Source organism: Phascolarctos cinereus, unplaced genomic scaffold (genome assembly GCF_003287225.1).
Source record: "Phascolarctos cinereus isolate Bilbo 61053 unplaced genomic scaffold, phaCin_HiC Scaffold_4;HRSCAF=312, whole genome shotgun sequence".
NCBI classification, from domain to species: Eukaryota; Metazoa; Chordata; class Mammalia; order Diprotodontia; family Phascolarctidae; genus Phascolarctos; species Phascolarctos cinereus.
The window spans coordinates 702,187,284-702,200,903 of NW_027555847.1; the positions used below are offsets into that span (position 1 = coordinate 702,187,284).

Genomic DNA, 13,620 nt, shown 5'->3' on the forward strand with positions numbered 1-13,620 from the left:
ATGGAGTTGATAGAGCACTTCAAAGGCCACCTATTTCAACCCCTAGATTTTACAGATAAGGTGAAATGGCTTCCCTGGGGTCCCATTGGCAGGAGATGAAGCCCCATCCTTCTTACAATTGCTAAGTTCATCCTGGAATCTCCATTTTCAGGAAAGGCTCATATCAGCACTGCTCATCCTTTCACTCCTATTTCTCCACTCTGTAGCAGCCTTCTCACCTTCTCACCTCTGACCAGGGTGCCCCTCCTCTGACTGGTTAAGTTCTTTCAGGAATCTCCTGGCTTGGGTTAGCAACACTCACTCATTCCTTTACTCCAGCCTGTCACATCCTGGCCACTTAATAAACGCTTACTGACTGAATGTCCAGCTTCTATGGGAGAGCTCCTCTAGAAGCTGGGGTGGGCAGGCTAATGGACTGGAGGTCTTGGGGCAACTTGCTCTGTTCCCTTGGACAAGCTGCCTTCCTTCTCTGGGCTCTACATATAAAATGAAGGGAATGTGGACCCAGTGATTTCTGTATTTTCGTTCTAACACTCTTTGATGCTATGTCTTTGACACCTCGGAGGTAAGGCAGACTTAAAAGTCAAAGGCTCATGGATTTAGATCAGGAAGGGGCCTCACAGAACATCTCTCTAGTCCAATCTCTCATTTCAGAGAGGAGGAAAGTGGGTGCTTCAGTGACTTGCTCAGGGTCATACAGGGTCACGATTAGACCCTGGGTCCCCTGACTCCAAATCCAATGTCCCTTCCCTAAGTGTTATATCTATATTGAGTTTTCTGAAGCAATGCTGCTCATAGCCCTATGTCTGTCCTCTGCTTTTTGGTTAATATTGACCACAGCATCTTCAGGTGGCATAACCTGCCAGGGCATTGGCCACACTCTCCAGCCTCATCTCCTGGGCCACTGGCAAAGGGCTGTCCTTGCCATCTCTAGCAATTAGCTGTAACACATGTACCCACTTGGGATTAATTGCATTTGATATTTAAAAACAAAACAAAAAAACACATTAGATTTCTTTTGAGTTAAATTATCTGAAAAATTGTCCTGTAGCAAGCTGCTGAACAAGAAAAGGATCATTAAGGGGGAAAAAAAGGAGAGCCCTTCATTAGGGGCTGGGGGTGGGGACAAAAGATGAGGCTTCCAGGATGGGAGAGCACAAGCCCGTTTTTTTTTTTTTCAAAGATGAGCACGAAAGGGTTAAAGTCATTTTCATTAAAATTTAAATTTCAGCAGGCGATCTCACTCTGGCTCTCCAGCCCTCCCCTTCTCCCCTCCCTTCCCCTTCCCCGGTGCCTCTGAACGTTAGGCTGGCAACCATTTCATATTTCAATCTCGGCAGAACAAATTGAATTAGATGTTGAAACCAAACTCGGCTCTGTTCTCCAAAGCCTACATGCTCGGCTAGCGCTAATCCTTTTCGTTGCTGCTGCCGAGCACCGAGAGGCTCAGCAAGAAATCTGCCCCACCACAAAAGACAAAAAAAGGGGGGAGGCGGGGAAAAAAGGAAGCAAGTGGGTTAAAAAAAGAAAAAGAAAACCTCTCTGAAACTGTCTTCTATTTGACACGCGGGTCTTGGAGGGCTGGAGTCAGAGCCTTACATGGCCTATGGTCAGGAAAAACCAACTGTGTACGGAGGGAGGATTAGTCTTTTGCCCCCAGAATTCTGCTCTGCCTGCCCTCCTTCCCTAAATCACGTCTAGAGAGAGTGCTGAGGGTCTTCGTCCTACTCCTTCCTCTCCCCTCTCCCCCTTTAAACAATGAGGAGGATCCCTGCACTCTTACTGGAATCTCGGAGCTCAAGTCAGAATCTCAGCTTTATCTTTTTTACCTCGTGTTTTCCCCATCTCGATGGCCGGCTTGTACCCTCCCCCTCCCCCTTTCACTCCCTCCTCCCATCTCCCCTTGGTATTTCCAGCCCCAGTATGTAAATCAGACATGAGAATGCCAATTGGAAAGTTTCCGATGGGGAGATCCATCACTGCCACATCACTGCCAGGCCTGTCCTCTCAATTTCACACGTGGAAATCATCACTTTGCCACTGACCTTTTTAGACTGGGGAAGTTTGTCTGGGAGCTCAGGGCAAAGGGTTCAAATTCTGGCTTTGGTCAGAAGGAGAAAGGGTCATTTAATAGTCTCAACTGGGTCCCTGGTTCATGGGAAAACCCCAGGATCCAGGTGGTCAAAAGCAGAAGAAATGGAAAAACAAACAAACAAAAAAACCCAAAGAGCAAGCTAGCCTGTGTGGTTAGGGTCAAAGAATTGCATCATATCTCAAGATCAAAGGGATCTCATTGACCATCTAAGTCAATTCAGACTGGAAAACGGAGTTCCTTCCCCCTCCCACCCCTCCTCAGCCATGCCCAGTGAAGGGCTCTCCAGGATTGAAGAACTCTAAGGAAGGGGAGCCCACTGCCTCCAGAGGAAGCTTAAATGAGAATTTCATCTTCACCTTTTACAGGTTTCTTGGCAGCCTCCAGGTCCCCTTTCCCTCTCCGGGATGGCTCTGATAGTCATGAGGAACTTCCTGATACCCAGCCTATACCAGCTTCCTTGGCACTGCCATTGCTGCTCCTGATACTGCCCTTTGGACCAAAGCAGAACCAGTCTAGACCCTCCTCCAGATCAGAGCCCTCCCGTACATAAAAGAGAACATGCCCCACCCTCAGGAGTCTCTTCTCTGACTTAACTATCCCCAGTTCCTTCAACTGACCCTCATGCATCATACATGGGAGGCCCAACAGTATGCTAAATAACATGCTCCAAACCAAAACCGCAGCGGGCTTCTGACCAGCAGGACTAGGCACCTCCTCATTCCCAGAGGTGATGGAGTGGAGCCAAGGTTCCTTGACCTTGTTTTGGCTCCTGGACTGTACTGTTGACTTATATTGAGGTTCCACCCCCCAAAAAAATCCACATACTTAGACCTTCTCCAAACAAACTGCTATCAGCAAAAGCCGATGCCTAGGTCATTCTCCAAGCAATGCCAGCCAATACTGGGGCAGTTCAAGGAAATGTTTTCCCTTTGTTTTTTTGGTTAACCAACAAAGATTCAATAAATAAATATACATACCCAAAATATAAATAAATAAATAAATACATATAAGCTGTTATGTACAGTAAGAGACAGATTTCGGGTCAACTCATGGAAAATCTTCCCAACAATTAAAACTGTCCCAAAGCGATGTGCTGCCTCCAGAGCTGCTGAGTTTTTCCTTAAGAGAGGTCTTCAGGTAAAGTTAAGTCAAGTCAACAAGCATTTATTAAGTATCTACTACGTGCCAGGCACTATGCTAAGTACTGGGGATGCAAAGATAGATAAAAACCAAGATACGTGAAAAACAGTTCCTGACCTTAAGGGGCTCACAGTCCAATGGGGGAGATGACATGCACATGACCAGCTGCATATACTGAAGATGATCTCAGAGGGAAGGCATAAATGCTAGGGAGAACTGGGAAAGGCAGGATTTCAGCTAAGGGATCTAGGGAAGCCAGGAGGCGGAGAGGGATGACAGAGAGGGAAAGTGCTTGGAATTTGAAGATAGATCCTCATGTGCAAGGAATAGCCGGGAGGCCAATGTCACTGCACTGCAGCCCACGTGCAGGGTAATGAAGTATGAGAAGACTGGAGAGGCAGGAGGGGACCAGGTTGTGAAGAGCCTTGAAAGCCAAACAAGGATGAAAGACTCCTTGTCAGGCACAACGCAGAGGCGATTCCTGCTCATCTACAGGTTGGACGAGACCAGAAGGGTCATGGCCTACAGGCTATGTGCAGCCTACAACGCTCAAGAGTGTGGCCTGAACCAGATTACAATGTAGTTGGGAAATAGTTAACAAAATAAATGAAAATGCAATAAAACACAGATAATGTTGAAATGTGGTTTTCTAAGTCAATGTGCTGCTCCCAAGGATCTTTAGGTTTGGGCTAGTGGAGTCAGACAGCACTAAACGAGATGACCTCTGGACAACAGACCCTCTCAGCTCTAAATCTAAGATCTTATTATTGCAGAGATTATTTAGCTCAATCCTTTAATTTGAATGATGAGGAAATTTAAACCCAGAGATGCCACTTAAGTAGAACAAGGCCACCCAGGTGGCTAACAGCATATCCAGGACTTGAACCCAGGCGCCTCTTTCCATGCCACAATGATGCTTGAGATGTAATATATGACTTTGGTGTGTTAATTAATGTTCTGTGCGGGATAACCTCCCTTTCCCAATTAGGCTGTGGTTGAGAGAAGTCTAAGCCAATGGAGGCAGTGGGGCCAAAATGTATGTGGCTGTCTCCCATGCTGGTTGGCGCTCTTATGTGGTCTTATGTGGATTTATGAAACCCCCCTACTTAGAGAATGGTTGTGAAGGTTGTGTTTTATAAACTTGGAGGGGCCATAAAAGTGAGAGTGATTAATATGATGTTGGTCATAATTAACATTATGGGTAATGTTGAACAAATGGTTAATGCCAGACATTAGCCAGATAACACTGAATTATTTGCCTGAAGGTTTGTTCCATGGAAACGAACATATATGAGCAATGCAATCCTGAAAAACATAATCATCATCAATCTATATTTACCGTGCACCTGTCAGGTGTGGGGCCCTATGCCAGGGGCTGGGGGTACAATAAAAGGGGTTCTCATGCCCGAAGTAGGCATCTTCTGTTAGTAGTTTATACTGAGCACTGATATCAACACTTGGGAGGTGCTGAACACCACCTGTTGTCTACACGTGCATATACATTCTACAAAGCTTCCAGGAGTGCTGGTGGGGGTGACAAATGGCTGGCAAACCCTCCTCCAAGTCAAGCTCCTCATGCAACATGCAGACAGAGGGTATATGGAGTCGAATCTGTGTCAACCGATCTTTGCCTTCTCTACCCAGGCATCCGGGTGTGACAATTCTATGCTTGATAACAACAGCAATAATCTGTCCACCGCTTGGCCCTGGGGGTGCTGAGGCGTTGGAGATGATGGGGCAAACAGCTCTCTGGCAGACGCTGCTTACAAATGGAATCAGCCACTAAAAGGCCACAGAGATCCAGCCAGTGGGAGGAGAGCCCACTCTGGTCATCCTGGACGGTCCATGAGCAATGTGGGAAACCAAGGGTCCAAAGGCCGGTTCTGTGGTGGTGCTGTGCAAGGTGATGTCTTCTAGCATTATAATACTAACGTCTTATTAACAACCTTATTAACAGTTCCTACATGTACATGCTATTACGCAGGTTCTGTGTGACATGTTCCCCTTAGCATGGGCACACTGACTTCCTCACACTAAGTTCCACATAGAAACCATTCTCACTCTTGCCTGCTTTGAGTAGGCCACATTTTTAGGGGTGGAAGAGGAGGACTTTCTCACATCTGGGCTTGTCTGCTTGGGGGACAGTTTAACGCATCTGTGTTTGCATATGGGCTCTGCTACTTAGTAAGTCATTACTGAACATCAGAGGATGATACCACTGCTCCATGAGCACCGGATTTCAGAATCAGGACCTATGACTGAGTCTTGGCTCTGCCTCTTCCTTCTTTGCGTGACCCCAGGCAGGTCATTCCCCTCTCTGAAAGGTCAGCATCCTCCACACTGAAATGGGGCAGAGAAGTTTGGTCGAGATGAGACCCTTTCCAGTTCTAAATCTATGACCCCATGATTCTATTTATCCTCAGAAGGAGCTAAAGGGACAGGCTAATACAACCCTCTCTGATGATCCTCCAGGCCAAAATAATACACAGGCATGAAAGAAAGGGGATGTGTGTTTTCCTAAAATCAGCCAGGGACCGGCAGAGTGGAATTAGAATATGGGTTTACGAGCTTCTAATTCCTGACACCACGCAACCCAATGATGGTTGCAGACTGGAGGGCGAATAGTGCAGAAGCTGAGAAACAGAGCTGATCGTCACAGTATTTAGATGTGCAGTGCTGACGACTGGTATTCAGATACATGCCCAAGAAGATGAGTGTTCACTTCTCATGTTCTTTTGTTTGAAATAATTCTGTTGTCTATACTCTGGGACATGTGGTCAGATGGGAAAATAAAAATAAAAAGCCATGGTCCAGTGGTCTCTGAAGGCAGCAGAAGAGTTATAGTAGCAGGTCTACAGTGAAAAATCAACTCGGAGTATTTTAGAACCAAAAGGGATCTCAGAACACAGAATATCACAAGCAGCAGGGACCTTATCAGAAGCCATCTAGTACAACCCTCTCATCTTTATAGATGAGGAAATAGGTTGGTGGGGCCAGTGTGGGGTGGGGGTGAGTTAGGAGGCTAGGAAGTACCCGCAGGAGACTCGGTGCTCAGGGTGAGAGCAGGTGAATAAGAGTAACATGCCATTCCACTCTCAAGCCCTTTTTGAGTTGGGGCAGAATTGAGTTTCGCAGGGCGACCTTTATCTTTCCCCTCATACTCCCTCTTCTTCTGAAATTCCCTACTGTTTTCAAGGGCAAAATATTCCTTTTGCTCACCAAGGCTCCCAGGATCCTCACTCTTAACCTGCAGATCCAAGCGGCTGCAAAATATCATCCATCACTTCCACTTCGACAGCATTTCCCATGTCCATCCCCTTATTTCCACTCTTAGTGGCACTGACCTAGTGCTGGCCCTCATCGCCTCTCACCTGGACTATTACAACAATGTCCTAAATGGTCTCCCCGCACCGGATCTCTCCCTTACATCCTCCACGTAACTGCCAGAGTGATACCATGTTCCTCTCCCACCCCATAAACTCCCTATTACCTCTAAGATCAAATGTTATTGCATCTTTATCTCACTCTCTTAAAAGTTCTATTTTGTGTAGGTTTTGTAAAGTACATAGATATCATACACACACACAAATAATTAAAACTTACAAATAAGGAAATACGCACATGTTAGGGATGTATGCTCAACTTTTTTTTTTAACTGATATGGTATATGATTGACAAATTTTGGGGCTGGCTCTTTTACAGAACAGAATTCCAGGGCTGGGAGGTGCCTCAGAGACCATCTCTAGGGATGGAGAACCTGCAGCCTCAAGGCCACATGCATTCTCTACCCCTGCTTCCAGCCTAATCCCTTTACTTTCCAAATGAGGAGACCCAAGCTAATAGATGGGAGGGTTACCCAGTGAGCCAGGGGCAGCACTGAGCTCAGGAGTGCTGACTTCTACTATTTTCTACAGTTTCTTACAAGCTCTAATCCTCACCACAAAGGACGCCTGAACCCCTAAGGAGTGTTGGGCTGGATTTCACCTCTGTCTGGCTGCTAACTGCTCAATGCCAATCAACAACCAGCCAATTCATAGATGACTTTTACGTTGAATAACCTGTTCTCAGCCTGGGGTTTGGCATTAGATTTTTTAGATAAAGCCTTCTTTCCTCAACAGGGGCCCAAAGCACATCTGGATAGTCCAGGTTGAGCTCAGTGAAGGAGACAATGATAGGGATATATCTGTGTTTATGTCACATACTTTCTGAGAGATGCACGGTGTGGGCCAAAGTAGGCTGCAGCACATGACTAATGATGACTTGTATGTGAGAAAGGTGGTTCCCAATCTTCCTGAGGATGAGGACCCCTTTCAATATCAAGTAATTTCACACGTGCCCCTGCATCTACCCCCAACAGTCACTGCAGACCATTAGCACCAGTGGACCAAGAAAACACCCTAGGTCCCAGTGGCATTTGGTGTGCCCCATATAGAGTTGTAGGCCCTTTGCAACGGGCCTTGGTCTAGAACAGAGGGTCTGCAAATTATGTCCAAGGGCCAAGTCTGGCCACCATTGGTTAGCTCCAGAGCTAAGAATGATTTTACACACTTTAAAATATTAACGGTTTGCTGATCCCTGGTCTAGAATATGGAAGTCACTGTCATCAAAGGCATCCTCAAAGTCATAAATAACTGGAAAAGGAAGTGGGCTGGTCAGTGAGTAAGAGTGAAGATGGTCCAAATATTACACTGCCATCTCTGAAATAAGATAGGACCAGGAAAATACCCAGGGCACTCAGTGGGTGGATCCTGAAAGGGGATTTATAGAAAGGCCTGGCTGAGAAGGTACAAGTTGGGTTGTGAACTGCCCTAGTGTCATGGTGTATCTATATGGCTTAAACCACAGATCTATCCCAGTGGGGAAGTCACCATAAGGCTACTATCTGGCTCCTAAGTATAATCATCTTGGTTGTGGGTTAAAAAAATGTTTTTTTTTTTCAGTACCCCTTTGCTATGCTAGGGACACCTGATAAAGCTAAGGGTATGTGTATGTGTGTGTGTGTGTGTGTGTGTGTGTGTGTGTGTGTGTGTGTGTGTATAAACATATACTGTATAGAAATATATATACAGCTTGCAATATGTATGTATATATGTGTATATATATATGTATATATGTGTATATATATGTATATATATATATAAATGTATATATACATATACATTACAAGCTGCACAATTAGATTACTATAAGCTATTTATATACATATGTATTTTTTTTACAAGTGGCATAATTACATTAATAGTGATATTGGACATATCCACCTATGGACAATATAGGCTTCTTCATGGGGGGAAGGGGCATTCACTGACACTGAGATCAGTCAGTGAATCAATAAACACTTAAGGAGTGCTTACTGCATGCCAGGCCCTGTGCTAATGCTAGGGATGCAAAAAAAGGCAAAAAATAGTCCTTGCTCTCAAACAGAGCTCATCAAAGTCGAATGCAGGAGATGACAACTGTGCAGAAATGAGCCACTGGCAGGATGACCTGGAGAGAACCCCCCAGGAGGCTCAGGCGTGCTTCCTGGAAGCGCAGGACTCTGGCTGAGTCTGGAGCAGAGATGAAGAGCCAAGGGAAATGCCCAGAGGCGAAGCACGGAAGGGCAACGAGGTGGTGGGTGTCACTGCACTGCAGAGTGCTGGAGAGCACAGACCAGAAAGGTGGAGGAGGGGATGCCAGCTCATGAAGGGCTTTGACTGCCAAATAGGGGGTTTTATTGTTGACCTTAGAGGTCAGAGGGGCTCACTGGACCTTAGGGGGTGGAGTGGGTGTGACAAGGTAATTTAGGAGGCACTTCCTTTTAACCAGATTCAGGTCCTGCATCTGATACATTCGTGTAACTGTGGGAGAACTGCTTAACCACTCAGGGCACAGGCAGCCATAATTTGCAGAGAAGCTGCTAAACCACATCAGTGGAAAAAGAATCGACAATGGGAGCACCTGATATTGATAAAATCCTAGGTCTACGGAAAAAAAAAAGTGCCGGGGATCCAAAGATTAAGTAATAAATAGTCCCTGCCCTCAGGGAACTTATGTTTTATGACTAACTGGACATGATGATGCAGGTACATACATTACATAAACAAACTTGTCTAGTTACCCAGATGAATAAACATAACATAATTTGGGAAGATGGTGACAATAACAAGGTGTGGAATTGGAAGGGGCTTCCTGAAGGAAGTGCTGAGTGGCCTGAACCTTGAAGAAAGCTCAGGCTTCTAGGAGATGGACTGAAGAAGGAAGGAGCCAAGCAGGTAGAAGACGGATGGACCGCTCGGTTCAGAAACCCACAAGCAGGCTGACTGGCCGGCATGTGAAATGAGCTCAGAAAGTCAGTCTCTGAAAGAAAAGCAGCCTGTGAGGGGCTTTAAATGCTAAGTGGAAAATTCTGTAATTTATTTTGCAGACAATAACAGGGAGCCACAGAAGATTCTTGAGTGAAGAAGTGATGTGATCAGATCTGTATTTCAAGAAGATAATTTTGGTAATTGTATGGAAGATGAACTGGAAAGGCAGGGAGACCAACAGTGGTCAGGCAAAGGATGCTTAAGAGCCTGATTGGGTGATGGGGGTGTGACAGATGTGACACTGGCTTCCCGTTTGTTCCACAAAGAAGACATTCCATCTCTAGCCTCCAAGCATTTGCACTGGCTGTGCCCCATGCCTGGAATGCTCTCCCTCCTCATGTCTGCCTCCTGACTTCCTAGGGTTCCTTCAAGTTCCAGCTAAAATCCCACCTTCTACAAGAAGCCTTTCCTGAGCCCTCCTAATTCTAGTGTCTTCCTTCAGGTAGGTATTTCCTATCTATCTTGCGCACTGTTTATCTGCATATATTTGTTTGCTTGTTGTTTCCGCCATCAGACTGTGAGCTCCTTGAGGGCAGGGACAGTGCCTGGCATACAGTAGATGCTTAATAAATGCTTATTAATTGGAGATGTTGAGGAGATGGGACGTGGCAGCTCACTGGCTGCGGGTGTGTGTGTGTGTGTGTGTGTGTGTGTGTGTGTGTGTGTGTGTGTGTGTATACACACCTACTCACTTGTTACTTCTGCCCATTACCAGCCCAGGCTCCATTTACACTGCTCTCTGGGGTGGAATGCTGCATTTCGTGAGCGGCTTCCTCAGGCGCCTGGCCCTCTCACACCGACATGACCTGGAGGCACCGGAGTTACACACAGACCAAGGAAGGATCTCTAGCCCTTCAAGGCTCCCCCAGTCCAGCACAAAGGGAGGCACGGGAAGGGTTAGAGGGCCCATGACAGGGAGATCAGCACAGGCATGGATCCCTGGAGGGAGGCGAGGGCAGGTGGCTGGGGTAGGGCTGAAGCCAGGACAAAGCTTCTCCCCCAGTAACGAGTTTTGCTTGGAAGGTAAAGGACCATGCAGTCTAGAACTTGGCATGTTCCACTCTGTCGTTCTGCCACTGGTCAGAGGATCACAGACTTAGAATCAGAAGGGCCCTGGGAGGATGCTGTCTAGTCCAATTTTCTGAGCTTACAGGTAACGGAATGAAGACCCACTTCACCTAGCTAGCAAGACACAGGTTTAGAACCCAGGTCTTCCTTTGAGTCTGAATCCAGAGCATTAGATGTCCTCCCCGTCTTTGTTCCGAGATAGGAAGACGACTAGAATACCAAAAGAGTGGTGCCAGGAGACAATTTCCAAACCAGAATGGCCATGTGGGGTCAGGGGCTGCTTGGATGTGGGGATTAAGAACTGCGGCTAGGGGGCAGCTAGGTGGCGAAGTGGATAGAGCAGCGGCCCTGGATTCAGGAGGACCTGAGTTCAAATCTGGCCTCAGACACATAACACTTACTAGCTGTGTGACCCTGGGCAAGTCACTTAACCCCACTGTCTAGCCAAAAAAAAAAAAAAAAGAACTGCGGCTGATACCATGTGCCAGCTAAAAAAGACACTGTGATTGTAAGTGGACCACAAGCCCAGTGAGCCAACAGCGTGGCAAGGGGGCCAACAAAGAGCTGACAGACTCTTCGGCTGCATCTTGAGGAGGCAAGAAGGCCCGCTCTACTTGCTTCTGGTCAAGCCGCATCTCGAGGCTCTGTTCTGTTCTGGGCTATGATTCCAGAAGAACATCCTAAACAGAACACGTCCAGGATGGAGAGAGGACTGGGAGCCATTTGAAAATGGCTCAGGAAGAAGTGCCCGGCCCTCCGGCACGGGAAGAGGGTCTGCCGGGCTCCGGAGGGCAACGGGCGGTGGTTAAGAGGCAGAAGATGTCAGGATGGGCATCCTCAAGGGGCTCCCCTCACTAGCGACTCTCAGGTGGCGGCCAGAGATCAAGCAACCAGCAAGCGTTTATTAAGAGCCTACTGTGCGCCAGGCCCCCGCGACACTGGTACACAGAAGGGAATTCTCTCCACCCTCGGGGGGGACCCCTATTCGGCTGCGGGGCACTGTGAAAGTCCTTCGAGGTCGCTCCTAGTTCTGAGGTTCCGGGAGCCTGTCTCTTCTTGAGTCTGAACCCAGAAATCTGCCGTTCATCCTCGCCGCGTCTCCTACGGACATCAGGGCGCTGACTGTTGCTGTGTCGGCCTGAGATACGGGATCCCCGGTGAGGGGACCATCTCCTTCCACTCTGAATCTGCAGAGGCCGGTGGCCATCTGCTCTCCCCTCTGCCCGTCTCCCACTAAGGCCAGACTGCCCGCCCTTCCCAAAGGTGCAGAGGCCGCCCCCGGCTCCCGGCAGGAACGCAGAAGACGTACCTCTCTCCGCCAGAGCGGAGCTGAAGTATCTGCTACTCGCCGTCCTCGTTCTCGCCCTCCTCCAGCTGCTCCAGGATCTCGTCCAACACCACAGACCGCCTTTTCTTTGGGGAATCTATATGAGCCCAGATGGCAGAAGAGAAGAAATGAACAGCCGAGAGGGTTGGGAGGCAGAAAGACAGAAAAGACAGAGCAAAGGGGAGGAAAAAAAATGAATTTTGTAAGATAGGCATTGGCTCATCACAGTCAAGAGCACGTGGCTTTCCCCCGCAACTCCCTCTCCTTTGACCCGACGAATGCCTGGGTGGCCCTCTAAGCATCTTTTCAGTGGTCTACTGCCCTCGGGAAAAGTAAGCCCCTTTCAAAATATCTGGGAGAAAATCCCTTGTGTTCCCATTGCATCCTCTGCTGGCCTACTGTATTGACGGCAGGCTGGAGACCCTCAAGTCTGCCCAGCAAGGAGAACAAAGGCACACATCCGCACTTGGACTACCTCGGCCTTAGACAAGTGGGAGGCACGGAGCATGGGCGGGCCTTTGGAGCCCCATCCCCGCCCCATTTGGTGTTTCTTTTTGGGAAGAGGAGGCTCTGGGCCCCTCTGTGGAAAGGGTGGGGAACAGGATGGGGAGACAGGAGTGGAAGGGGCTGTTTTTCACCAGCTGTCACAGTTTGGTCACAGCCAAGGTTCACAGATCTGGAGTTGGATGGCAGGCTAGAAGCCATGTAGTCTAAACCCTTCATATTTTTCCTCTGTAGAGGAGGGAGGAAAATAACTTGGCCAAGGTCACACAGGTAGTAAGCAGCAGAGACGGGCTTTGAGCCGACCTCCTTCAGCTCCAAAGCTGGCACTCATTAGACATGGAGGCTGAAACAGGGCAGTTCATGAAAGCGGCTTCCTGATCCTGGGCACTCCATCCAAAGCAGAGCCTGAGCCAAGCCTCCCTTGCCTTTCTGATCCAGGCAGCTCTTGAACTCCACACTCTTCACCGTGTCCCTGACCTCTCCCAAACTGAAGCTCTGGCTTGGGGTGTGGGCAACTTGCGGCTCTCCCCACCTCTCCCTTTGTGGCCCCTGTTCTCCCATCTTTCTTTATCAACACAGGCAAAGCCTCCTTTTCTCACCAGCCTCCCTACACAAGAGGCAGAATGGAGAGAGAGCTGACCTTGAAGCCAGGAGGTCAAGTCCTGTCTTTGACAAATACTGGGGCCACGCAATTAAGACTCTAAGTTACAGGCAAGATACTGACCTGCATTGGTAGAGGGAACTTCCTCATCCCGTGCTTCCCTAGACCAATGAAGCCTGGCACCTGGCTCTCCCTTCTAGAATATCATCAGTCTGCAGCAGAGGGCAGGCACCACCTGCTTTTTGCTACCTGGGACTGTGTGGGAAGGACCACAGGACCACAGATGTAGAGCTAGTAGGGACCTCACAGGCCATCAGACCCAACCCTCATTTTACATATGAGGAAACTGAGTCCAAAAGAGGCTAGGTCCGGGACGGGGAACCTGTGGCCTTCCAGGTCCTTGGGGGCAGCCTTCTGACTGAGTCCAAGTTTTACAGAACAAACCCTTTTATTAGGGATTTGTTCTGTGAAGTTTGGAGTCAGTCAAAGGGCTGCAGTTGAGGGTGTAGAGGGCCACATGTGGCCTCAAGGCCACAGG

At 48.1% G+C, this 13,620-nt stretch overlaps 1 protein-coding gene across 5 annotated transcripts in view; it reads right to left on the bottom strand.

Annotated features, from left to right (window-relative positions):
* The window catches only part of RBM19 (RNA binding motif protein 19), a 192,420-nt gene that overhangs the window by 21,539 nt on the left and 157,261 nt on the right, over positions 1 to 13,620 (bottom strand). For 2 of the 5 annotated variants that reach the window (XM_020978046.2, XM_020978043.2), the window contains exon 24: positions 11,960 to 12,074. In XM_020978046.2, coding sequence (XP_020833705.1) covers positions 11,992 to 12,074 — 83 coding nt within the window. In that variant the 3' untranslated portion in view covers positions 11,960 to 11,991. Of the gene's footprint in view, positions 1 to 11,532; positions 11,789 to 11,959; positions 12,075 to 13,620 lie in introns of those variants that run through there. The other 3 variants (XM_020978045.2, XM_020978044.2, XM_078154348.1) reach the window with 3 other exon arrangements.